The sequence below is a fragment of the Pseudorca crassidens genome, chromosome 3, assembly GCF_039906515.1.
Source record: "Pseudorca crassidens isolate mPseCra1 chromosome 3, mPseCra1.hap1, whole genome shotgun sequence".
Taxonomy (NCBI): Eukaryota; Metazoa; Chordata; class Mammalia; order Artiodactyla; family Delphinidae; genus Pseudorca; species Pseudorca crassidens.
Window position 1 is genome coordinate 84,080,221 of NC_090298.1, and position 27,585 is coordinate 84,107,805.

Below are 27,585 nucleotides of genomic sequence, written 5' to 3' on the forward strand. Positions count from 1 at the left end.
GAAGCACCACTAGTGAGAATATCTTCCTAGGACTGAACCAGACCCCTGGCTGCGCCATATTTAACCTGACTTGAACCAACAGAGCTTCAGATGAAATTTACTTTTGCGCCCAGCAAAGGTAGATAAAACACCCCAGTGTAGACAGCCTTAGATTACCCCAGTCTCCTGAGGAATCACTAGAGATGTGGGCCAAAATGTAGGCTCTACAAGAGCAGTGATCTTATCCATCTTATACTTTAATGTGCTCCTATTCCATATGTATGGACAAACATCATAGCTAGTCAATCTTGTTGGATGAATGAATGAGTACAACTTGCTCTACTGTTTCCCAACTTCAGTAATTTGTGTATTACCTTTATGATTTTTACTACTGCCATGAAATATGTGCTGTTATTTGCTTAATAATTTTTGATTCACTAAATTTTTAATTTTAGCTTCATGTAAGACAACAATATATGTGAAATTCTGGGTTGTAGCTAATACACATTAAAACAAATAACTAATAAAAAGAAAATATTTTCATCTTGTACCACCTGAAGCCATTTTGCATATCAGCAATGGTATGTGTCTCTCACTTTAGAAGGTGTAGTCATACTCTATGTGCTGTTATCATGACAATATTAAACTAGAAATCCCTGGAAGTTATTTTGCTTTGCTTCATTTCCTCTTTGGCTTTGGAATGACTATTAGGGTGCAAGTTTAGCTAATCCCACATGCAGAATGATGCATGAATTAAATACCACTGCACAAAGAAGAATCGTCCTATTCAACTACAATTAGAACCCTACCTACTCTTAAGTTTTTTTTCAATTGCTAGATCTGGGAAATCTGTAATTATGGTTTTCCCCTACTCTGACCTTGACCAGCAAAGGGACTTTTCAGAATCTATCTTAAGAATCTATCCATTTCCATGTACTCAGTCCTATGTGACACTTCACATTATTCCTTTTTGGCTAATTATACTGTCTCCAACTAGACCAGAGGTGACAATTTCATTTCAACACTTACATATTTCAAACAATAAAAAGTTTACTAAATAGGTGTGTTTCCATTAAGATGAAGAAAAAGGAAAAATAAAGCACATATGTGCACTTAAATATGTCATTAGATACTTGATAATAGTCAGCAAATGAATAGACACCAAAGACTAATTGAATAAATCTCAGGGACTACATTTTTTCTGCTGAAGACTTTCCCGTACCTATTAATTTAATGAAGAATGCCTCTGAGTTTTCTAAAGAGGAATGCTGTCTCCTTTTTCACTTATTGAAGTGGAGCCACACTACTTCAATAACTATGTTCCAGAAGAGCTATGCTTCTCTGAAGACTTAATAATTGCTGAATTACCAACTCTTGATGGGTTTAAGTGACACCCTCTTAATTTTGAAGCATTCATCCTTAAAACGCTGTTTGAAGTAGCGTTTGAATATACTGTGTCTTGATCTCCATACAGAAGCCTCAGTATGTAATTCCTCCCAAACATGAAATCCCTGTGATTCTTTCAATGAGGGTTGTGTCTTACTCCTCAGGGGCAAATCTCATCAAGTCTGTGACACTGGAGTTTTTGATTGCTCATGGTAGAAAATGTGTAACATCTTCATTCCTTTCCAGCCTAGAACCAAGGAAAACCCATATATAACCACACTGTTAAATTCTAAAGAGTAAGAATAATTTCAAGTAAATATTTAAATTAAAAATGGCAGCAGGTTAATTCTACTTCAAGACACTCAGAAGAAAGTAATGAACAATGTTCTTCAAATGTTTCATTGGAAATGTTGTTATCAGCTACTTATGAAGAGCCAACTTTTTATTTTTAGCAATATTTAGGGTACTTTGGGCAATGTTAAACCTCATTACTGGTTTAGAATTTATAATTCAAGATAACTTGAATTACCTTGGAATTACTTGTGTTACCTCTAAAAGAATAATTTGATAAGAATATCACTCTAAATAAGATATAAGGACTTCAAAGAGGTTTTATTCAAAATATATAGAGGATATACCTTCTCCAATAATTTTAGAATCAACAGTTAAAAATATTTTCTATGCTCACTTTATTTATTCACGAAAGTAAATACATTTATGTAGCTTAATCCAAACTAATGCAAGTTTTTGAAAGCAGTAAAAAGGCTTTTATTTTATTTATTTATTTTTAAAAATTTTATTTACTTATTTTGGCTGCATTGGGTCTTTGTTGCTGTGCGCAGGCTTTCTCTAGTTGTGGCGAGCGGGGGCTACTCTTCGTTGGGGTGCGCGGGCTTCTCATTGTGGTGGCTTCTCTTGTTGCAGAGCACAGGCTGTAGGCGCGCGGGCTTCAGTAGTTGTGGCACGCAGGCTCTGTAGTTGTGGCTCACGGGCTCTAGAGCGCAGGCTCAGTAGTTGTGGTGCCTGGGCCTTGCTGCTCTGTGGCATGTGGGATCTTCTCTGACCAGGGCTTGAACCCGTGTTCCCTGCATTGGCAGGCGGATTCTTAACCACTGCACCACCAGGGAAGTCCCTATTTTTTTAAATTAATTAATTTATTTCTGGCTGCGTTGGATCTTCGTTGCTGTGTGCGGACTTTCTCTGGTTGTGGCGAGCAGGGGCTACTCTTTGTTGCGGTGCGCGGGCTTCTCATTGCGGTGGCTTCTTTTGTCGCAGAGCACAGGCTCTGGTCCCGTGAGCTTCATAATTGTGGCTCGTGGCCTCTAGAGTGCAGGCTCCGTAGTTGTGGTGCACGGGCTTAGTTGCTCCTTCCCAGACCAGGGCTCAAACCTGTGTCCCCTGTATTGGCAGGCGGATTCTCAACCACTGCGCCACCAGGGAAGTCCCAAGGCATTTATTTAAAAATGTTCTATGCTTGATATTTTTTTGCTGACCTTCCTTTTACATAGTTTGATCTACTGACTAAGCTGTAGTTTTGTCCACTGTCATTAAAAAGTGTGTAAATTGCAGTCTGGCCAATGATGAAGGAATGAGAAATTATGTTTAGAATTAATCTGCCAAGTTAATTTAATCACTTTATGATTGGGTTTATATTGGGCAGATAATCAGTGCTAACATTCCATCCCATCTCTCAAATTCACTGAGGTCTGGGCAGTCTCATGAGGTAAGAGTAACATATCAGTGCATTTTGTGTAGTAAGTTTTTATCTTCACAAGTCCGATCACATTCAGAATTTTTATTCTGCTTTTTGCAAAAATAATCAGGAACAGTCTATGAAAGAGGCATCATAGGTGATAAGACAGTTGAGAATTTGACCCATCACAGTTAAAATTCCTGGTGTGTCATTTTAATGACTTACTTGAAAACTTTGTTATTGGATGATTTTCCCCCTGAAGAGAAGACACCAAGACTATTTTATGAACATCCTGACTGTAATTTTATCACATGGTCACTACAGATTTCTTTGAAAAGTTAAATGATTTCACATAACATTTAAGAAAAAGCATGAATTGCTAGCAACTCAGGGAATCCAGTATCTTTTTTAAAAAAGTAGACAACAGAGATTTATTTTTTAGTTTACTTTCCAAATAAATAATTTTAGGACACTTAGTCAACATTATGGTAATCTGACACTAGAATGAAAGAACTAATGTTTAAATTCTGGGAGAAGAAAAAGAGATGAAAAACCAATACTTAAATTCTGAGTGAGAGTAAGGAAGGTGAGAAGGACTGGCCAACTTCTTGATCCACAGAGGAATCTTTGATTGTAAATATACATTGCCATCAAAATCTTGGAACATATTATTTAAAGATCAACTGACAGTGAAGTTGCAAATACATTATTTTGCAAAGTTTGATTTGGGATTATTTACACAAAAGATATCAGCCAGAATATTTTGCCTATGAAATTGGTCAAAATCTAAGAGTAGATGCAGTTGTTGTTACAAAACAAATTTTAATCCTTAATGTCTCCTTTCTTGAGATTAGATCACAATGTTTTGGGTAATTAATATATTTTAAAACAATTAAATATAAACATTTATACAATAGAAAATTTAAGTATAAAATTAAGAAAAATTCTTCTAACCAAACCAGAGGAGAAAATCATTTTGGTGATTAGTAACTTTAATGCTGTAGATGAAACAAAGCAGAATATAGGAATTCAAAACAAGGACTGCTACTTTGAAGTGAAACTGACCCTCAGTGAATTCAGAATGAATTTCAATTATGTTTAGCAGCCTAGCTTCACAGTAACATTTTCCTTGCTTTCCAAATGTACAATTTATCTCAAATAACCAAATTAGGATATGGATGGTGGCTATTCAAATGTGCATATGATGTCTTTCTTAGCATAAATCAAAGAGGCCTAAGCATACTGACTATTTAGATTTTTTTTGGGGGGGAGCGGGTGTATCCATCCTGTTTGATAACAAAGCAAGTTACAAACAGCTGTTAGATTTTTTATGACTGGAAAGAAATATGTTGTTAAATTATCTTCATATATAACATTCAAATAATTATCCCTTTGCTTTTATCCTTTGCTAAGCAACTAATTTAGGATAGCAAGAATTAACATAGGGAATACTTCGTTCAAAATGGCAAAAAAAAAAAAAAAGTAAAAAGTACAAGGAACATATATAATCGACTCACCTGGCTAAAGCCTTCATAAGTTCTTCAGCTCTAAAGAAGACATGGATAAAATGCAAATATGTATTTTGAAAGGCAAGCAAATGAAGTAAAGGTTTGAGTACCTTGTCCTGTTCTACTTGGGATTTATCGGGTTTTCTAAATCCAAAATCTGATTAGCGTACTTAATCTTATGCAGTGTCAGGAATGAGCTACCATCCTTTAATCATTCTATTATTATCTGTCTTAACCATTCCTAACAGTCTGCTTATTTTCAGGTACACTTTTAGTGAACAATGCTGCACTGTGTGTCTTGTGTCTTAAGTGCTTGGATGGGGCATACAAGAAACACAGCTATGATGTTCACGTGGTGCAAATGAAGTGGAAGAAACCCAGACAAAAATGAAAATGTAAATGCTCTAGTTGGGCTCTTTACATGGATGGGGTTAATTATAAAGTCATTCATTTATCTTTGTATGGTAGATTCAGGGGCAGAAGCAGTATGGTGTACGGTATGGTAGAGGTTGTAGACTTTGATTAAGAAGATTTAAATGTGAGTCCCATTTTCATATCCTATGTTGACCTTGGGGAAGTCATCTGACTTCTCCTAGACTCATTTGTAAAACTGGGATAAATAATACAGGCCCTGATTTAGAATTTTTGAAGTCCTATGAATATATCAATGAAAACATAGTTTAGAATCTTTAAATAAATGAAACATTTCTATTTAAACTAGTAGCACATGATATTGATCATAATTATTCAGGTGATCCTTAATGAATGTTATTAATGCCTAATAAAAATTTAGAAGGTTTGTCTTGCGCCTTTTTGCAAGAATATCAATTATGGTACATAAGGGGCTGGAAGAAAGGGAAGTGATTAGAGTTGAAACTGCAGAGGTAAATTGCTCTGCTAAGAAAATAAGACTTTATCCTTTGTCCAAAGAGGAGTCTTTTTTCAAGAATTTTAAGTAAGGGAAAGCCTAGAAAAGATTGCCCCTTAAGATTTCCTTTGGCTGTAGTGTGAAGAATAGATTGGGAATAAAATCTGAAGTAGGAAGAGAAGAAAAAGGGATAGGGTTTGGAGATTGTTTGGCTGTGGGGTAGGGTAGGGTGAGAGATAAATTAGACAAATTAAGGATAACAATACCCAAAGTTCCATGCTGAGTAATTGCAAGACTATTAAAATAGGGATACAGAAACAGGGATATGCTTGGAAGAAAAGATAATTTTATACATGTAGTATTTGGGAGGCTCTGAGATATCCAATTAGGCATGTCTGATAGACAGTTGGAGATACAATTTGGGAACCAAGTAAGCAGTGAAGATACTGCAGAAATGAGCAGAGTAACAAGAGTAGAAGACCCAACCTGAATTTGACCAAATTTTAAAGGATTGAAGGAGGAAATTAAGACTAGATGTGCTTTTGTTAATGCAGCATTATTAAGAAAATTCTGTAAGATAGCTCTGGTAAGTGGAAAAATGAAAGGTTTGGAGTGAAATACTTGGATTCAAACTTGGGCTCTTCTACTTGGGCTCCTCTAATTATTCACAATGTGACTTTGAGAAATTTAATCCCTTTTAGCCAACTGTAAAATGAGGCTAATGATATTAATATGCATTTCATAGGGTTAAGGATAAAATGAAATACTAATTGTTAATATTCTATATATAAAGTCCTGTGTAAACATTATTAGTATTGTGAGAATTAGCTAACTAGAGTTGTTTTCTTAGGAACTTCTTGTAAATAGGGATCCATAGTTATTAGAAATACATTGGAAAGAACAGGCAAAAAATAACTTTTACGAAGTCCAGAAAAGTTAATTTATTAGTATTGATGTTAGATATACTGAACAAGGAGAATTATGTGCCCTTTTCATGGTGTAAAACAGAACAAAGCATTTATGTGATAAATATATCATCATAATAGAATGAAAAAATATGCTTATTACTCATGAAGATGTGCAAAATGGCTGGGAAATAAAGAAAAAGGTCAGTATGACAAACCTAGTAATTTGTATAGTATGAGTATTTTCCAAAAATAATCATTATTAGATAGCTCTACGGCCATGAAAATTTTGAGGTTCACACAGATACGTCTGTATTTTCTCCTGTCATCCCAGAACACACGGAGTTCCTACTGGCTTCCCACTCAGGGCTAGATTCCCACTGAAGCCCTCACTATGACAATGCAGAGCAGATGATGGTCAGAACCAACACAGCCCCGGAGATTTGAATTTGCACACATTGTTGGGGCATCTTTTCCTTGGAGTTCCAAATCCTCCAAACTATTTGGCACTAGAGTATTCAAACTTGTTTCATAAACACAAGTAAACCCAGCAAAAAAGCAAAGTAACTCTTAGCAGCAAAGCTGTTGGATAAACGGCATTTTAAAACGTTTTTACCCCCACTGATGGAGATGACTTCAGCTCACTGCTGTCTGAAAGCAGTAATAAATACTTATAAGGTACTTGCACTGAGGTATTCAAAACATCACACTCCTCCAAACAGAGTACAATTTTGGGCTAGAGTAAAATGGGCAGGATAAAAAATAAACAAAAATAAACTTCAGACTAGATCACTTGTCCATTTACTCTGTTCTAAGATAGATATGAGTACCATTTTCAATTTCTACTGCTGGGTGAAACTTCCACATTACTAAAAATGAAACTACCTCACAAGTTAAGTGGTTAGAAGAACGTTCTTAATCCATCAGGGGTGAGACAAGGAGTTGGTCTGGTATAGTTCCCATGAGCCCAGGAATGGAAAACCAGGATATTTTTTCATTCTTTATACTGCAGTTTGTCTCTTATCAGACTTCTAGTTAGGAAGTAAAATGTATCCATTAGGAAAAACTTAAGGTCTGTTTTAAAATTCCAAAGCCACCCCACTATTCTGTAGAGCATCATTATAATGGGAATTGTGAAAAGGAGAAATATCTGTTGTCCAGCGTATGATGCTGTCTGCTTAGCAATAAAAGAAATGTATCCTTGAAGGAATAAAGGTAAGTTAGAAGTGCTACTTCCACCAATTAGTACAATTATATGTGGATATCCTTCAGTGAAAATAGTATTTGCCTGTTAGCCCAATCAACATTACCAAGCGTTTATTTTACAGTTGAAAAGATTTTCCCATATAAAAGAATTCAGGCTGCTGACTACCCATTTTTCTCATGCCATCTTATTACTCAAATAACTTTCCTTTTGACCATTTCTACTTTGGGCAAATAAATGGAATTATTTGAAAAATCTATTGTATATAATAATAAACTGCACACCCCCTTTCAGAAGCTGTTTTGAATTCTAACTAAGTGTCCTGGGAAGAAAAAGGACAAGGTAGGAAAAATAATCATTTTCAGTACTAAGTTTATTTTCACAAGCAAGTCCTTTCCAGTTCTCTCCTGACCGATGAGATTCTTTTTGAAGATGCAGGCTCTTGGCAACAGTATTATTCCTGTCTCCTCAAAATACACCATGTCTCTGTGCCTCTCCTCCATCCCTGTGGTGTCGAAGCTCCCAAGCATTTGGCCCCCTTATCAAGCACCCCTCTCATCTGCACTGAAGTCAACATCTTCTGCCTTCCCTTTCTAACCCCTTTGCAAGTGCTTCTGGTTTGCCTCAAGACCCAGATCTTTTACATTTGTAGACAGACATTCCTAATTTTGCACTTTGGATTACTTTGTCCTAGACATTTTTCTGCTAAGAGAAAATTGGCCCTTTTAAGTGTAGCACATAAATTTTACTCATCACCCATCACTCCCAGTTCACGAGCTCGCACGTGCGTGTACACACACACACACTCAGAACCTAGTAACTGGTTCTCACCCCTAATAAAATTTGCATTGTAGACAGTTTATTGTAAATAATTAATAGATTTGTTTTATAGAACAGTCTCACCTAGTATTTTGCTATATTCACATTAGTAACAGTTCTAGGACTAGGTGTCTACTGTTGTTTACAAGATTTAATCAAATTTATTTGGCTTATTAACAAACTTACCTTTTCTCCTTCTATCTCATGGTCTCACCCTCTGTTGCTCCATTCTTTTCTGTCTTCATCTATGTCCCTAACCTTATCTTTGAAAAAGTTACTTAATCATTTTTCCAACAAAATTAAAAATGCAAAGACTGGTAATATTAGACAAGTAATAAAAATAGATGTTAGGATAGATATATAACTTTAAATCTGAAGATAAAAAATTATTGAACTATATTATATATTTTTGTGTATATATTAAGTCTGTGTGTGTGTATATATATAAAACATATATGTGTGTGTATGTATGTACACAAATATATGTGACCCCAAACTATAAGATTAGAAAGATTTAAAATATTTAAATAAAAAATTTAAGGCTTCCAAATATGGCAACTTTTAAATAGGTTTTTGTATTTTTTATTTACACATCTTTAATTCTAAACAGGAGGATGACTGAAATTTGGCTTTTTCCATTTTTCAGAAAACATTTATCAAAACATATTAAAAAACCACACATAACACACAAAGTAGAAAATAAACAAATAAATATTTTAATGTATTGTTACCTTCATTTTCACTAGAATACAATCATTGCACTTGAACCTCTAACATTTCTTGGCTATTCCTTCTATCTGCGAGTGGTTATCCACCTCTCAGAGGTTAGCAGTTTAATAATTATTAAAACAATAATTTACTTAGATGCTGATTTTCCCTGAGTACAGGATTAAATATCCAAAACTAAATTTATAATCACATTCTGTTGATATTTTATGTTTTACTTGGCTATCCTAACACTATGAAAACCTGGAATTTTATGATGTAATCTTAGAATCTGTAAGTATTAAAAGTACATTTGGTGTAAAACTGAACCTCGAGTCATTATACTTTGTAATAGTCAAGGCACATCATTTTCTGTATACTTATGTAGTTCAAATTTTTTTTTTAACTGTTGCATAGTTACTTTATTTTTTAAACTATTTTTATATAGGAGTATAGTTGATTAACAATGTTGTATAGTTTCAGGTGTACAGCAAAGTGATTCACTTATACATATACATGTATCTATTTTTCAAATTCTTTTCCCATTTAGGTTGTTACATGATATTGAGCAGAGTTCCCTGTGCTATGCAGTAGGTCCTTGTGTCATAGTACAAATTACATAGAAAATTCAGGTGGAAAGAAATTTAGCTATCACATGTTAATATACCATATGTCTAAGATTGTTCCTATCACAGGCTGTCTTTGAGCTATAAAAGATCAGACCCCATTCAGTATAACCACCAGTTGTAGTTCAGAAACCTTTGAAGGGCATTAGACTATTTCCTTTCTGTTAATGGTTCCATATATCCAAGAAATGTGTATTAACTCTTCCCAAAAATTTCAATGTAAGAAACTTTCAGATTACCTGTATCTGGGATAATGCTTCCTGAATTAAAACTAAGGCTTTATATTCTTCATACTAAATATTTTCTGGCATTTCAATACTTTAGTCTCAAAAGTGCACTCAGAAGATATTTAAATAATACAACCAAAAGATGAATATGGCGAAATTCTAGATCTAAATTGGAATGCCCAAAATTCTTCTATTTGCAGCAATCCTATTTACTGTCTGATATGTATGTTTTTCTGGTTTACATACCTAACGATCTGAACTTCAGTCAGTTTCTCCCAGAAGCCTTTCTGTTTTCCTCCTTAAGGCCTTTTGTCCCTTCAGATCTTTTTTTTATTTTTATTTTTAAATTTTTGGCTGCGTTGGGTCTTCATTGTGCATGGATTTTCTCTAGTTGCGGCGAGCGGGGGCTACTCTTTGTTGCGCTGCACAGGCTTCTCATTGTGGTGGCTTCTCTTGTTGCAGAGCACGGGCTCTAGGCACGTGGGCTTCAGTAGTTGTGACTCGCGGGCTCTAGAGTGCAGGCTCAGTAGTTGTGGCACACAGGCTTAGTTACTCCACAAATTTTATTATGTATCTAAATGTCTTATGTAAGTCTTAATTTTGTCTAAAGTCCTGATATCAATATTTTCATCAATTACTAAGAAAATCATTGTTCATTAGTAAAATAAAGTTTTGTTTGAGAAAGGTATTATTTAAATGAATTTTAGTACCTAAATTTTAATTAACAGGATTTAGTAAATTAAATTTATTCTTATCACCCCACATATACTTTGAGTAATAGTTTTTACTTCCTATTAGAGGGAGAATCCTGCACTGGGTTATACAGTACAGACTGTTGTAATTAAGTTAATTATAATTAATTGTATTAACAATTGTAAGTGGTTGTAATTGTGTGATTTTCACCAATTAATTAATTGATTCACCTTTAACGGATAAATTAATTAAATTCACCTTTCAGGATTTCCTTTTCCTTATCTATAAAAAAAAGGCAGTGAACTACAAATATTGTCTTTAACTTCTTTTCCAGTTCCAACATAGAATAGTAAAGAGCCGAATTATATAAATTTATACATTTATAAAGTACCTTTTAAAACAATTTCAAAACATCCTTATAAAATATGAGTTTTATGTTGCAAAATTGTGAAATGCTGCAGTTTACTTTCTCTAAAATCTTACTGTTTCAGTTCTAAGATATGCTTATTAAATAAACGTTTCTTAGAATGTGTTGAAATAAGGCCAAAACCAAGATGTTGTATTTGAGTTTAATAAATGTTATTAGTAATGATTATATAATTTTCCCCTAATGAAGATACATTCCCTTATCACAAAATGACATAAGCCAGTGTTTTTATTAAATATGTAAATCTATCTGGGATTTTATTTAATATTTGACCTTGAAAAGAATTCCTTGTAGATATGTTTAATTTCACTGAAAAAAGCAGAGACTCCTGATTTGTCTTAAGAACAACTTTGAGTAGAGCTAACAAATAGATATGTTAATTAATTTTATGTTTAAGAAGGGGGTCCCAGACACAATGGTATTCTCTCACTGAAGTTCTGTTTCCCTGAGGGCGTGGTATAGTGCTCACTAATAGAGTTGTTGAAATAGAAAATTCTTAACACTGATCAAAACAGACTAGTAGTAACACTGTAACAGTGCCACTGTTAGAACAATGGAACCAGGAGAAAAAGTGGACTACAATGGGAAGATGAGCAAAAATCAGCTACTGACAACCAAAAGGACCTTCATGATAACGAAAGTATTAAAAATCAAGCTCAAAATTCATTAAAAATATTTTGTCTCATTTCTCAAAAAAGACCTTTAGTGAATGGTCTTATGCTTACAGGAGGTGCTGAAATTTAGGTTTATTTACATTTTCAGCACATACTTCTTTACATGATTTCTCTTATTAGAAATACGGTTTTGTGAGATAAAACTGTGGAGCACAACTCCCCCCACCCCAGAAAGTTCAGAGAATGCTGACTCAGATTTAACAAAATCTGCGGAAATGTTATAATTTTTTAAAATATGAATTTTATCGTTAAGATGGAAGGTACATTTCGAAAACCCAGTATGATATTTGTGTTGTGACGTTCTAAAACGCATTAAACATTTCTAATCTCACTTGAGGAATAAATGGGATTAGAAATCAATTAGGGCGGGGTCTGAGGGCGGTGCGGCGCCGCGTGGGCGCGCACGCGCCTCAGCGTGCGCCCGTGCGCTGGCGGGATGCGGCGATCGCACCGCTTTCCGCTTCGGCCGCGCGGTGGGTCGAGCCGGTGTCTGTGTGGCAATAACACGTCGACCCCGCTGCCCGCCATCGTGCCCGCCGTCCGGAAGGCCTCCGCTGCGGTGATTTTCCTTCAAGGATTGGGAGACACGGGACCGGTTATGTCTGTAACATTAAATATGAACGTGGCCATGCCTACTTGGTTTGACATTTATTGGGCTTTCACCCGATTCACAGGAAGATGAAACTGGAATTAAGCAGCAGAAAGTGTAAAATCTTTGATAGAGCAAGAGGTGAAGAATGGCATTCCTTCTAACAGAATTATTTTGGGAGGATTTTCTCAAGGAGGAGCTTTATCTCTGTACATGGCACTGACCACACAGCAGAAGCCGGCCGGCGTCACCGCTCTCAGCTGCTGGCTGCCGCTGCGAGCTTCCTTTCCACAGGGTCTTATCAGTGGCGTGAATAGAGACATTTCTATTCTTCAGTGCCATGGCGATTTGGATCCTTTAGTTCCCCTAGTGTTTGGTTCTCCACTGCTGAAAGGCTGAAAACCTTGGTAAATCCAGCCAATGTAACCTTCAAAACCTCTGGAGGCATGATGCACGGTTCATGTCAACAGGAAATGATGGATATCAAGCAGTTCATTGATAAACTCCTACCTCCCATTGATTGACGTCACTGAGAGACCTTGTGGAGAAGTGCACACCAGCATCATCGTAGAGTATAAGCTTTTTCCTGTGCCCGATCTTGAAACCTCTGATGTTCGCAGTGTTAAAATGTTTCGCAAATACACACCAATGACACAGACTAAATGAATCTCCTCGTGGGAAATTTATGATCTGTTAAGTTTCTATCTATAGTATGATCCAGAATATACTAGTATTAAAATAGGTGAAGCAGCTAGCTTCTTTCTCCCAAATGTAATTCAGCAAAATAATAAAATACTGCAACCAGATTTTTTACTACATCACTTGAAAATTATTAGTATGCTTAATGAAAACTTGTTCAGGTATAAATGAGCAGTTAAGACAGGTTATGCATGCTGTGACTTAGACTCTGGACTTATTCCCAAATTTGTCACCATGCAGTATCTGCATTTTTATATATGTGTTCATATGTGCTTAATGATTATAATACATAGTAAGAATGTGTTATTACATTATTCCTAATTATAGGGATAATGCTTCTAAGTGTCATGGCCCTTTTATTTTGGGGACCAGGTTTTTCTTTCCTGAATATGATTTCTATTTAATATTCTTTTTCCTCTCTAGAAATGAAATACGTTCTTTCTTTTTTATCCTTCATAACAGACCAAATATTGCCTACTTGCCATAAACATCTGCTGTCAATACATGCTGTAATTAGACATTCTGAATCACAGACATGATGGCATTGAAAATGTATTTATACTTGTAGAAAGAAACCAGACATCCCTTCAAAGTTTCTGCACTACTTCTTAAACTGGACCTTTGTCTGCAGTTTAGGCCTGCAGAGTTACTAGAATCTTCAGTCCAGGTAACGAGAATAATTCTGTGGTAGTATTTTTCTGTAATTATCTGGAAGAATAATTAGGTCATGTTCTAGTATGTTTTGAAATATTTAAGACTGATCTTACAAACTGTCATTTCTAAGATGATTTGCTCGAAGATGATTCTCCTCGTAGCACAGAGTTTTAGTTTACTTATTTTGCACATAGGTTTGAAACCGACTGTTGTAGGAAATGAACAATCCCATTCAAAGAATCTGCTTTACTTTTATCTGCCAATGGACTTATTTGAAATTTTCACTGTAGTCAGGATCTTTTTAAGTTAGTTTTTGTGCAAACATAAAAGTAGCAATTATTTGATTTTAAATAGATTTTTATGGTGTAGTTACCACCCAGGTTAATATGTAGCAAAAATGTACGCTTGATATTTCTGAACTGTTGTTCATTTTTCTGCTGTATCCCAACTGACCAGAACACTGTTAGGAATGCTTTATAAATGGGTGCTACTTGATGATGGAAACGATTTTGTATGGACAGTATAGGATGTTAATAATGAAGCCATATGTTTATGTCTGGATTTACAGTTTTTAAACATTTACTAAGTCATTTTGCTTTTATCTTTAAGAATATAAACTATTGTTTCACACATATCAGCAAGATCTAATTTATGGCAAGAAATATCTGTTGAAATGTTGTGCTGTAATGTGGGAAAATGTAAATCTTTTTCATGGTTTCTATCAGTGTGAAATAAAATTTAATTTTGACTTAAAAAAAAAAAGAAATCAATTAGACATAGTCAAAGTTTAGTTATTTGATTTAGAGATTGGGGTTCATTCCAATCCAGTGTTTGATTAGTTGATGTGCAATAGCTCGGCTTGGTGGCACAAAGAATGCCTGCTGCTTCCCTTTGGTCAGAACATCCACAACCTAAAATACACCACAATAAAACGTATTAGGATTTTAAAACTGTCTGTCATACTTAAATACTATTTCTATGCTTATACAATTCAACTAAAATGTAATGACTTTTACAGTGAATAACAACAGGAGAAAGTAATAACATCTATATTCAACATGCAAAATTTAGTACACTATTTTTAGTTGCTTCATTGAGTCAGTGATTCAATTTTTAAAATATTCCAGAAAGACATTTTCCTGATGAAAATAAGGTTATGAAAAAGCAAAGTATATGCTACACATTTATTTTCAAAGTGAAATCAACTTTTGGAAAAAATTCCCTTTTATCCTTTTATAAAATTCTGGAAAAAAAATCTAATTTCTACTTTTTTTGAGGTTGAGCATAAAATAAAATTAATTTTGTGTAAGCGAAGTCACTAAGGATTTCAGGTCTTCACTACTGTAGAGTATCCATCTGTTTTCTATACAAAGACATTGGGTTATACAAAACACAGACAAGTAATTTATCTTTCATTGTATTACTTAAGGATGAGTTTTAAAAAGTTCTGTGAGTGTATCTGTTATACAGTTTCATCAGTCTTGTCAAGTACATTTAAAATGAACAAGAACTTTTCAAAACTTATATGCATTTTTACTGATATTTTTTGAGTTACTTGCTTTAATGCTACAAACTAAAATATGTCTAATAATAATATTCCTGCTTCTCATCTCTGAAATAATGTGCACCCATTTTAAGGCCACTGAAAGGTATCATTAGCTCAAGGAATGGCATTTGAAATGAGAAAACGGCACAGTCATCATTACTAGAAGAATCTCACAGAAGGAGTTAACAGTGGACACATCAATTACATTGTAATCCATGAATGATGAGGGGGCCATAGCCATTCATTCAACTTGTTGAAAACATGTATCCTTGCTACATGCCCAAACCAACAGAGTCAGAGAATCAATAGAAGAAGGAAATTAAATTGAACTTCACCTGTTCTCTAGTGAACCAGCGGGCATCCTCTATTTCATTCTTGTCAACTTTAATTTCTGTAGACACTGCCACAGCTAAGCAACCAATCATTAAGGAGGAGGGCATAGGCCATGGTTGACAAGAGACATACTGAACACGGCCAACTTTGACTCCACTTTCTTCTTCTACTTCTCTCCGAACAGCATCTTCTATTGTCTCCCCTAACCAAATGGGGCAAAAGAACAAGTAGCTGATGAACATACCCTGGACATTTTGTGCTCCAAATGGTTCAAACATTTGGAAAACACTTTGGACAGAAACCCAATTCAAAGAATCAGAAAGCAGAAGCCTAAAACGAGACTGGAATTCAAGAAACATTATTTCTTTTTTTTGGTGGTACTCGGGCCTCTCACTGTTGTGGCCTCTCCCGTTGCGGAGCACAGGGTCCAGACGCGCAGGCTCAGCGGCCATGGCTCACGGGCCCAGCCGCTCCGCGGCATGTGGGATCTTCCCAGACCGGGGCACGAACCCGTGTCCCCTGCATCGGCAGGCAGACTCTCAACCACTGCGCCACCAGGGAAGCCCAAGAAACATTATTTCTTATATGACTACCTACAGAATCAAAATGCCAAGAAACTTTTCATTTCATAAGGGTCTAAATTTGTTATATTTTAAAAATTATAACATCTACGACTATCCAGCACCTACTTACTGTTGGCTAAACACTATGCAAACACTTTATATATTATGTTGTTTATGTAGCTAACCTTTTCCTCACTAAAATCTCGAAACATTTTTTTATGTTGTCAAACAATTATTGCAGATAACTCTTTTCCAAAGAGTTAAAAACTACAATTTTAAAAACAGCATACAATGAAACTCATTATTTTTCTCTTACCAAATGATTATTTTTCTCTATATAACTGTTGACCCAGCTATAATAAAGTAATGCCTATAAATGTAATTTATATTTCTGATTTGTTGAAACTGAGAATTAGAATAAAGGGAATAGTTTCTAAGTTAAATTTATCTGAAAGTTTAGAAATAGTTTGCTATTTAAATACAGCTTTCTATTTCAAATAGATTGGTAAATTTCCTATATTAAAATTAATTTATATTCATAAAATTAGTGAAAAGATAACTCATAGACTAGCGTAAGATATTTGTAAGACCAAACTAAAGATTAGCATACAATACATATTAAAAAACCCCTAAAATCAATAAGAAGAAAAGATCAACAACCAAAACAAAAATAGGCAAAGAAGCTAAAAATGTAAAATTCAGGGAAAAAGAAACTGGATGCCTAATACATATTTGAAAAAAGATGCTCCATCAGCAGGGAAATAAAAATTAAAACGACAATGACATAACCATTTCATAACCATCAGAATGGCAAATAAAAATCTTGATATTCCTAACTTGGTGAAGATGAGGAATAATAGACATTTCATGTACTTCCAGAGGGAGTGTAAATTGGTAGGAACACTTCAGAAAACAACTTGGCAATATGTGGAAAAGATTAAGATGCTCATATTCTATGAGCTAGCAATTCTACTCTCAGATATACACCCTATGGAGGCTTATACCACTCCTTGCAAATGTGTACAAGGAGTAGTTCAAGATTATTCACTGCAGTGTTGTTTGTAATAGTAAAAGCTTTGAAATAAACTAAATGTCCAACAGCAGAATTGGATAAATGAATTGCAGAATATTCATAAATGGAAGGCTATACAGCAGTTAAAAAAAATGACCTAGAGCTACTTAGAGGCAGCATAGAAATTAGCAGCATGGACTCAGAGCCAAACTGCCCAGGTTTGAATCCCTGCCCTATCACTTACTAGCTGTTTGATCCTGGGCAAGTTATTCAGCCCCTGTACCTTAGTGCCCCATCTGTAAAACTGCTGAAATACCACCTACTTTATAACCTTGTATGAGGATCACATGATTGAATACAAAGAAAGCCTTCAGGAAAGTGTGGCACTACATATGTTTAGTACTATTATTATCTATCAATGTAGATTAATATTGGAAGTTGAGATTAAACGTGTTAATTAGATATATTAATTCATTTATTCCGCAAATATTTACTGAACTACTATAACATATCAGGCATATGCTCTAAAGGTTTAGGATAGAGCAATAAATAAAACAAAGTCCTTGCCTTTATGGAACTTACATTCTGGTACTAGCAAATAATAAACAAATAAATAGGTAGATAAATAGATAAATACATACATATATACCATGTTAGGTGCTGATGAGTGCTGTAGGGAAAAATCAGACTGGATGACAGGGATTGTAAATGCAGGGTATAGGGCTAACTAATGTATTTAGGGCTATCAGGGAAGGCCTCTCTGAAACGGTGACAATTGAGCCTAGTACAGAAGGAAGTGAGGTGTATATCATGCAGATACCTTGGGTAAGGGCAATATATGAAAGATATATGAAAGAGCAAATAATGAATTTTTAAAACACAAAACTATTCCACTGGTAAAAATAAAAATTATATCATCTAAAGTACACAAAAAATATTTAAAAATATCCCAGTTTTATAACATGATAATTTATCAGAGATTATTTCTCAAATGCTGTCCAAACTTTTTATTTAGAAATTATAAGTTAATGAAAATTACTATAAAAATTATTAAGAAAAGGCTTACCAGGTTCAATAAATCCAGCAAGGCAGGTAAACATGCCTGGAGGAAATCTTTTCTGCCTGCCTAAAAGACATTTGGTCCCATCTGGATGAATAACTTGCATGATTACTACTGGATCTGTTTAAAAAAAAAAAAAAAATCAGATGTATGAATGACAGGAAAAAATAATTTAGACTCACTGTGTAAAGTCACTGTCTAGTAGGATAATAAAAACATGCATCTCCTGTAAGAACAAGACTTTTGTCTAGTTACAAGAGACTGTTTCTTTCTGCCAGGAGACAGAGTATTTCAGGAAAACTGCACAGAATATTGTAAGTAAGCTAAAGAAAGATCATTTTTGTCTTCTTTCTCATCTTAATAGCAACATTCATTGTGTATTTATGGTATGCTAGGCTTATTTTTATTTTTTAATTAGAAAGAAGTTTGAGTCGGTAATACATGGCGTGGAGAAAATTCAAATTTTACCATAGCAAATGTAGTGAATTTCCCTATTCCTTCCATCGCAGTCCTTAACAAAATGTTTTTAAAAGATAATGTGGCTCTATGATTGAGTTTAATCCATAAAAAAAAATTACTTTAAATAATAGTTCCTCTCTCTAGAAGTCACTAATTCAGTAAATTCGCCTCACTAGATCACAACTGAGAACCGGTAATCAAATGTAAAAGGCTCCTAAGCAGCAAACATATATGTCACTAAGCCATGCACTTTACTCCCAGGAGAACTCCTCAGGTGTTGCTGAGTCTACCCTTTTTTCACACAACTTTAAAGGGCTGGGTTATCAGATTTCTAATTCCACAGCCAACTCAAAGCACCAATTAGGAGGAGAGAAAGTACAGGCAGACACCAGCAGTAATGAGAAGCTAGCTCCAGGCTCTACTGCTTTGGTGATGCCACAAGCAGGTACTTTGAAATCATGTATCTCAATGCATGAAATTCATGCTGATTAACCCAGGGTTAAGAAGGGTAGTAAAAATCATCAAAGTATGCAATACTTTAATAATTATAGTCCTAATAGTTAAATTAAACATGCTTTCAATAAAAAGGTAAGCCCCTCAGCAACTCAAAATCTTGTCTTTCCAGAATGCCTTATTCCCTAAGATTTCCAGATGGCTGAGGTTTCACTGTAAAAGAAAAGGCTTACCAACTCTTGGATATGATGTATTGTGAACACCATGGAGGCTAGGACAGTCTTCTTTTAAGCATACTCTTTTATAGCCACCTTCTTCAATTTTAGTTGCACTTCCACAGGTTGGGCAGAACTTATATCGACTGTGCCAGGCGAGGACAGATCTTGCTTGAGCTACAACCCCTACGAGAGAAGCAAGAGAAGTTTTACTTCTGTGACAAATTGTAAACAAATTAATATAGAAGTAAAATATTCTTAGGTCATAATAAAGATGTACACTGTATTTTCTGAATAGCTGTGTGCTCAAGGGTTTTATTATTCCTATTTTTATGATCTGTATCTTTCTTTTAAAGTAAAAGATTTAATTCTACAGATGACAAATGAAAATTAGATTTACCTTTAATTTGGACTAATAAAATATTGTCTCTCATATAACTCTCATATAAGATAGATATACTGGGACTTCCCTGGTGGCTCAGTTGTTAAGAATCTGCCTGCTAATGCAGGGGACATGGGTTCGATCCCTGGTCCAGGAAGATCCCACATGCCGCAGAGCAACTAAGCCTGTGCACTACAACTACTGAGCCTGCGCTCTAGAGCCCGCAAGCCACAACTACTGAGCCCGCATGCCACAACTACTGCAACTTGCGCACCTAGAGCCCATGCTCTCCAACAAGAAAAGCCACTGCAATAAGAATCACGTGCACCGCAATGAAGAGTAGCCCCCGCTTGCCGCAACTAGAGAAAGTCCGCGCGCTGCAACGAAGACCCAATGCAGCCAAAAATAAGTAAATAAAATAAATAAATTTATTAAAAAAAAGATAGAGGTACTAACATCTGTATACACTGTATTAGTTTCGGCATTTACTATAGGTGATTTGTAAATTTTGGATATGCATGACTCTAGGGTATAGTGACTTTACAAATAGTGACTTTACAATAGTGACTTTTATAAAAATACACTACAAAGACAGTTTGTAGTGTCTTACACTGTAGTGTAAGTTCTTAACTTAGATTTGGGCCATAAAGACAATATTACTAGGAAACTGTAGGAACCCGTCTCTACTTTCCTTGGGACTAAGACAATACTGGACTGTGTCACTATGGAACATACTCTGTTTACAACTAGAAACTACACAGAATAATTTTTTAAAAATATTGTGTTTACAACTTTTGTGATTAACTTTGTTTATGACAAAAATGCCTAATAGAATAAATCTTAGAATATGTACACTTTGTCTATAGCCTTTACCCTGATACTTCAAAAAAGAATTAATATGGCCTGACCAAAAATACTAGAATTGGGGCAATAAGCGTAGAAATGCTACATTTCAAATGCCTGACAAAACCTCTCTCCTAAAATAGATTATTCAGTCTAAGGATTTTGGAATAAACAAAACAATCAGAAACAGCAATAACAACATTTTAAACTAGGAAAAATGCAACTAATAAACCATAAATAAAAACAAATGTAACACTGAAATTCAGTGAACCATAAGCAACATTAAATATCTGCCTGCTCTGTTACTGTGTATTAGGTAATTTACCTCAAGGTATCGCATTATTTCAGTATCATCACAATACAAAAAGCTAACACTTGGGCTTCCCTAGTGGTGCAGTGGTTGAGAGTCCGCCTGCTGATGCAGGGGACACGGGTTCGTGCCCCGGTCCGGGAAGATCCCACATGCCGTGGAGTGGCTGGGCCCGTGAGCCATGGCCGCTGAGCCTGCGCGTCTGGAGCCTGTGCTCCGCAACGGGAGAGGCCACAACAGTGAGAGGCCCACATAGCGGGGGGGGGGGGAAGCTAACATTTATTGAGTACTTACTATGTGTCAAGCACCTGGCAAAGATCTTTACATACATTATCTTATTTAATGTTTAGAGCAACACTATAATGTAGGTACTATTATTATCCTCATTTTTGGGAGGAGGAAACTGAGGCAGACAGAGGTTAAGTATCTATGTAAGGTTACAAAGCAGCTGAGTAAAACAGCCTCAGTTTCCTTACTAGCTTTTTTTTAAAGATCCTTTTGATCTTAAAATTATATATACAGCTTCAAAGAAAGGATATTTTCTTTTTAAAAGTGTTGTGTTTTTTCCACAGGTGTGGGGAATAAAACATACCACCCCAGATTTTGGGATGAGTGCTAAGAAGTCTCTGGAAGAGCCTACCAGATCGCCTAAGAGAATGTGGACATTGAGAAGTGACCCCTTCCTCACCTCTCATTAACTCATCAGTCTACTGTAATATACTTTCTATTCCACTGACACTCCTCTCATCAAATTCATCAACAGCTTCACGTTATCAAACCAAAGATTCTTAAAAAAAAAAAAATCTTTGTCATCTTACTCAAATTCTCAGCAGCATTCAATGTATTTGACTACTAACGCCAAGAAATACTTTGCTCTCTTGGTTTCCATGAGCACATTCTGTTTTCTTCTTACCTTACGGCCGCACTGTCAACATCATCTTTGATGGCTCCTCTCCTATCTGACCTCTAAATTTAGGGGGATTCAGGTTCTTTTTTTTGCTTGCTCTCAACTCTCTAAGTAATCTCAGAAATTTCCTGGGACTTAAATACCACCTTTGTGTTGATGACTGCCATACAGGTATATTCCAGTTCCTCTCCTTAGTTCCAGATTCTATTTCCCTTCTCTGAAAGTTAACATGCCCAAAGTGAAAATCTTGATTTACTTCAAGTCTGTCCTGCTTCCCTCACTCTACCCATCATTCTATATTATTTTATCAAGAAAGAGTACTACTATCTACCAAATTACTAAAGTCTCAAACTTAGCAGTCATTCTTGATCTTTTCTTTCATTATTATATACCCCATACCCACTCCATTAGCAAGTACCGCTGATTTGCTCTCCAAAATATATCTTGAATGTACCACTTTTCCTCCATCTCCCCTATTATCATCTTAACAACTCAGACGTAGTCTAGGTTACCAGCATCTCTTTCTCACTTATAAGTCTCAACCTACTGTTCAAGCCCTATCAGTTCTACCTCCTGAATATTGCAAACTCTCCCTTTCTCTCTACTCCACTAATCCAAGCCACTGCAATCTCTTACCTGGGCTACTGTAATCTCCAGTCCCCTCTTAATAGGACTCCTGACATCCACACTTAATTATCTACAGTTCATGATCTACAAAGCAGCCAGAGTGAGGTTTTTTTTTTTTTTTTAAAACCTAGGCCAGGTTATAACATTTAAATGGAATTTAGAATAAAATCCCTCATTCTTACCATGATATATATGACCCCACATGAACTGGCATAGCAAGCAACAGACAGCAAAGCAAAACAGTCAAGGTCTTTGCCATTATGCTCAGTGTACAGCAGGCACTCAATAATCATTCACTAAAAAATCAAGTGAAACCAGTATGCATTAGGGTTAATTCTGGGGAAACTAATCCTGGCTGATTAATACTGCTGTAACCACTCGGGAGAGTAGTCCTCTAGGGTGAGAACTTTAGGAAGTTTCTAATGAAGACAGCCTAATTTCATTGCTTCCTGGAAAGAGTGTGCTTCCTAGAAATTGTGGATACATGCAATTTCAATCCAGTACCAAAAATCAGATTATTACCAATACAAGTAAACAGTGTTCACTTCTTACCAGCTTCTTTTTCTTTCAATTGCAGAAGAGCTGGCATTGGAGGATGAAGAAAATAGCAATTTTCATGTCTTTGCTTAAATTCTTCAGCAGCAACAGGATCTATACCTAAAGCAAACCAGGCAACCAACGCATCTTTTTCTGCATCTTTTTCTTGTGAGACTTCCCCAGCATAATTAAATAACTCTTTTTTCATTTCAAGTTCTACTCCAAGGAAAATCAAGGTGATCTTCTCAGGCTGAGCCAAATAATCCTTTATATCTGTGTAGTTCAGCTGACAAAGCCTGACTTCCGGCTGTTGGAAACTTTCTTCATTGCCACCTAGAGTAACCAAGGGATTTAAATCTGAGAAAAGGATATAAACTGTGGCTGGATGGCTTTCTTTTGCTAACAGCCAGTCAGAATTATTTCTTTTTTCACTTTTCCGGTCCAGTAGTGTCTTGCTAAAATAATTTTCACATTCTTCCATTTCACTGGTTAGGAACCAAGGCTTCTTCCCACCTTTAGCATTAGCTAGTAAATTAGCTATATGCTTATAACCCCAAAATTTAGCAATATCCAGTGCAGTCTGCCTTGATTTATTGATAATGGATCTGTCGCACCTATGGATGGAAGCAAAAAAGTAAAGAAACATTTTCTTCAGTATTTATTACAATATTTCCAGATGTACGTGATAGCCCCTCTATTTAATAATTGCATACATTTCTTTTTGTTTTAGCACATAATATACTAATGGAAAGGTAAAAGAGACAATCATAAATGATTAAAAGTTAGAGACAGCAGATATTTAAAATTTCTGGAAGATTATTTATAAAATAAAAAAAGCATACGTTTTATGTGCTATAATGAGATATTAAATTTTTACAAGGAGTTTTCTATAGTCATAGTGGGTAGGTTTACACATTCTATTTGGAGAAAAAAATTAATTTAACTCAATTTCTTTGCTGTTAAGTATGAAGAGTTAATTTCCCAATTAAAAAAAGTTAAAAATTTTTAATTAGAAATTATGCTATTATATAACAAGACTGTTCAATGAGTTATTTACAAGCCCAATGTTATAAATATGGCTATAAGAAAAATTTAAAAGAAAATACGTAAACCAGAAATTAAACCAGACACTCCTTCAGGTGGTACAGCCTAAAATGTTTACCCTTTCTCAAGCAGAAACTGGACAACATCTGGGTGCCCATTCCTTGCAGCATACATTAAAGCAGTCCAGCCATTTTCAGAAGTTTCATTGAGAAGAGATGGAGAATGACTGAGCATTACTGTTAACCTGGCAATATCTCCTTCTGCAGCTGAACAGTGAAATTGGGATGTAATTTCTTGGTTTGGACTTCTTTTTACAGAAGACATTTCTTCCTTAAAATAGGAAAATAGGAAAAAAAACTCATTTGCAATTGCTTTCTTGTATCAACGATTGACCATTATCAGGGTGCTGATATAATTAGAATATTAGTCATGGTTTCTAAAACAATATACTCTTAAAAAGGTAACTAGTAGTCAACTGTCATCACAGCATAATTTCAAAACTGTTATCAGTTGAGAATTTTAAATATAATTCAACATGGGGGATGTATAAAATAATGTATAAAGAACTTTGGTGGAATACAGTTGAAGGGGGTGACATCATTGGGAGGGGGAATAAGGTAACAGACATTACAAAGAGGAAAGTGTATTTCAGGCAAACCAGAGGGACTTCAATATGGATCAGGGCATGAGGGGAGTTAAAGCAAGCAGACAGAAATAAAGACAGATGTTTTCAGCAGATGCCAAGTAGTATTCTTAGAATCTGTGGTACTAGAAACAGATCTGTCCTCTCAGGGAAATTATGATCCTATTCAAAAAGCTATGTTTCACATGAAAAAAATTTATTTCTTTACCTTGCATAGTTAATTCTGCTAATCCATCAGGGAATGATTTTTGCTCATGGTGTGAGGTAGGGGTCACAATACATTTTATCCCAATAGATAATCCATTTGCCTCAGCATCTTTCTTGAATTCACTATCTTTGTCCCATTACATTGCAGTATTATCCTTTTCACAAATGAGATGACCATATATTTTGGACCTATTATTGGACACTGTTCTATTGGTCACTTTGTCTATACTTGAATCACAGAAGCTTTTAAAACCATTAACTTTGTCTGCTTTGTTACTGTTATTTCAGTAAAAACGAAAATAATTGTTCCATACCTTTTAATAAATGTTGCCTAATTGTGGACTGAATGTGGTAGGGCACAAACTGAGCTTTTTTGTGTGTGTGGGTGGAAATGGTTCATATTTCAGTTGTCTATAAACTTCTCAAAGTACTTTTTGTAAGGTATGTTTTTTTTTTCTATGAAATTCTATTAAGAAAAGATTTGGGATTCTAACTAGGTTTCTACCATTCTGAGCATAAGGTATTGAGGCTAAAGAGAAAGAAAGGTTATAATCCATAATTTTTGACAGCAGTTGTCTCTAGGGTTCTGACACTGCAATTTTGTTGATCAGTTGTGTAGTAGGAATAGCATGACAATATAAAAAGAAAAAAGTGGGCTTTGTGACTGTTTACCTTACCTGTTTATATCTTTCTGCTACATATAAATAGGTCAAAACTACTCACAGAAATAGAAACAAAATATTGAAATTCTGTATACAACTTAAAGTGGGAGTGACTTCTAGATTAGAAAACAATTTTTTATTTCTTTTGATTTACTCTAGAATTTACTTCACCATTCTCTTCATATTAAGATTCCCAAATGCTTTAAAAACATTATGAATAACGAAAGCTACAACTTTTCAGGACTTTATTTTGCACTGCTGTACACTGACTCATGTATGGTCTCCCTTTAAAGTTGCCTTTTCCTTAAAATCATATCATACAGGTTCTTCAGTTAGGTTTACTTCAGGCAATATTTAAGTCATGGTCACTTCCTTACCTTCTCCACAGCCCACTCAGTGCAGGTTGACTGCAAAACTGGCCTCCAAAAATATAGTTCCATTCGCTACCCCCAGCGCAATGCTTATGCATACAGTAGTCTCAGGTGAAAAGAAGTGGAAAATGCACTTTCTCCCTTAGCTTTCTCAGCAGAAAAGCCATCTAGAAATAGAACCATTACTCATTCCAGAAGAGCACACAAAGTCTAAAGTCCACCTCTACTGTTTGATTTACTTTTTCACTTCTCATTGTCAGGTTCTCCTGAAGGTAAGGATTTGAAGGCAGGATGAGGTGATTCAGTTAGCTAAATGCTGCCCTTGCTGTCCAAGAACACGGACTATCCTGAGAAGTCATTTTAAAGAATCTTGAGTTTAAAGAGTCTTAGATTTAGCCAAACGAACATCCATTTTTACGGATGTGTACCCCGGTGCCCCTGACTGGTCCAAGGTCACATGGCTCAAGAGACAGGGCAGACCTCAAAAACAGCTTTGTCACTTAAGTCACCGACCATTATTTCTTGGGCGTTCAAGAGGGCCACCTAACCGACCAAGCGCCACCCATTGCACGGTCTCTCCAATGTCTCCAAACAGTCAAATACCTTGAGAGTTTATTCCCTTGGCAGTACTGTGAGATTACTTTTATTTAAAAACGTGAAAGCACACATGAAGCAGCACTTCTTTTTCCCCACCTCAAAGACTGCGCTGGATCGGCTGAGTCCCCAGCCCAGTCCCCGGCGCCTGGGCTGCAAGTCCAAGCGCGAGGCTGCGCCACACCACCCAGCAGGGAAGGGCCCGACAGCGCGGAGACCCGAGAGCACAGAGAACTGGTTACCAGCTCCAGAAGCGGCACTGGGCCGACTAACTCGCCGCTGCTGCTACTAACCCACAGGTGACCAGAATAGAAGAACGCAGGTTGTACTCGAGGAACCAGGAAACCCCCACGCTCGCTCTTCCCGGCGCCGGATGGAGCCTCTCAAACTTCCGGCGAAGGGCCGGTGTCCTCGCACGGCTTTATGGGAGGTGTAGTTTGAAGGTCACGGACTGAGAGATTCGAGAAGGCTCGGGGCTTGGCGGATAGAGGCTTTGGGGAGCTGGGGCAGGAGGTCCCAGCTGAGAGCACCGGCTTCCTAATGGTGAGTGAAGGGCTGTTTGGTTTGGTTTTGTTTTTTTCCCGGTGAGACCGAGATGTGTAGAGCGATGAAAAATTGTAGGTCTGTGGAAACGGTTTTAAGTTCTCCAGAATTTCACATCTAGCCCCCACAAGCTTCTCTCGGATATAGTTCAGTGCGTTGGAGTGTTCAAAGCATTCTTTCTTGTTAGATAAACCTGGAATATTGGTTGGACCAAGTCGTTCCAGTATATGACTTTAAACAGGTTATTGGCCTCGAACCTCAATCACCTCGTATGAGAAATGAGACCATCTGTTGATGCCTACCTCATTAAGTAGTCCTCTAAAAAGTTTATGTCAGTCGCCCAAGTTTAAATAGAATAACATATGTACACACAACGCAATTATTATTGTTACTGTTATTTTTATTTAATTTCCCGTGTTTTCGTACTCCAAAACCTACACAAGTTAAGTGAGTTCGAAATTACAAAGCTCGGCGTTGTTAGTCGTCTAACTCCCAGATCAGGTATTTTTTCTTTACTAAATTGCCCCCTTGGCATTCAGTAACAGTTAAGGAGTCTCAGGGTTGACCATTGCCTCCTACCCCGATTTTAGGCATTGGAAGTTCGTTCTTTTCTCAGTG

At 36.0% G+C, this 27,585-nt stretch overlaps 1 protein-coding gene, 1 long non-coding RNA gene and 1 pseudogene across 6 annotated transcripts in view; 2 read left to right on the plus strand and 1 right to left on the minus strand.

The window, feature by feature from the left end:
• Positions 1-12,149: 12,149 nt before the first annotated feature.
• On the plus strand, positions 12,150-13,465 carry LOC137221537 (acyl-protein thioesterase 1 pseudogene; annotated as a pseudogene).
• A 961-nt stretch (positions 13,466-14,426) lies between these two features.
• NUDT12 (nudix hydrolase 12) lies at positions 14,427-26,830 on the minus strand. Of its 5 annotated transcripts, none has more exons than XM_067731370.1 (8): positions 26,667-26,823; positions 25,837-25,997; positions 24,066-24,277; positions 22,919-23,517; positions 19,316-19,483; positions 18,177-18,290; positions 15,538-15,737; positions 14,427-14,567 (listed from the first exon to the last, which is right to left on the minus strand). In XM_067731370.1, the coding sequence occupies exons 2-8, from the start codon at positions 25,897-25,899 to the stop codon at positions 14,457-14,459; spliced, it is 1,467 nt and encodes a 488-aa protein (XP_067587471.1). In that variant the 5' UTR covers positions 25,900-25,997; positions 26,667-26,823; the 3' UTR covers positions 14,427-14,456. The 5 variants fall into 5 exon arrangements, with proteins under 5 accessions (XP_067587471.1, XP_067587472.1, XP_067587475.1 ...); XM_067731371.1 differs by having other exon boundaries at positions 26,718-26,800; XM_067731374.1 differs by lacking the exon at positions 25,837-25,997 and having other exon boundaries at positions 26,718-26,830.
• Positions 26,741-27,585, plus strand: part of LOC137221540 (uncharacterized) — a 223,100-nt gene continuing 222,255 nt past the window's right edge. Inside the window, exon 1 of the long non-coding RNA XR_010942057.1 lies at positions 26,741-26,967. This is a non-coding gene — a long non-coding RNA (uncharacterized lncRNA). The remainder of the gene's footprint in view (positions 26,968-27,585) is intronic.

What these genes read in the sequence shown, in the direction of transcription:
- NUDT12 (XM_067731370.1), bottom strand. Translation starts at nt 25,899, where the DNA reads ATGGAACTATATTTTTGGAGGCCAGTTTTGCAGTCAACCTGCACTGAG. An exon ending in CAGTTTCTGCTTGAGAAAGG is followed by an intron (nt 23,518 to 24,065) that starts GTAAACATTTTA and finishes TTCCATCCATAG; the next exon opens with GTGCGACAGATCCATTATCA. An exon ending in GCTGGTTCACTAGAGAACAG is followed by an intron (nt 14,568 to 15,537) that starts GTGAAGTTCAAT and finishes GGTGTATTTTAG; the next exon opens with GTTGTGGATGTTCTGACCAA.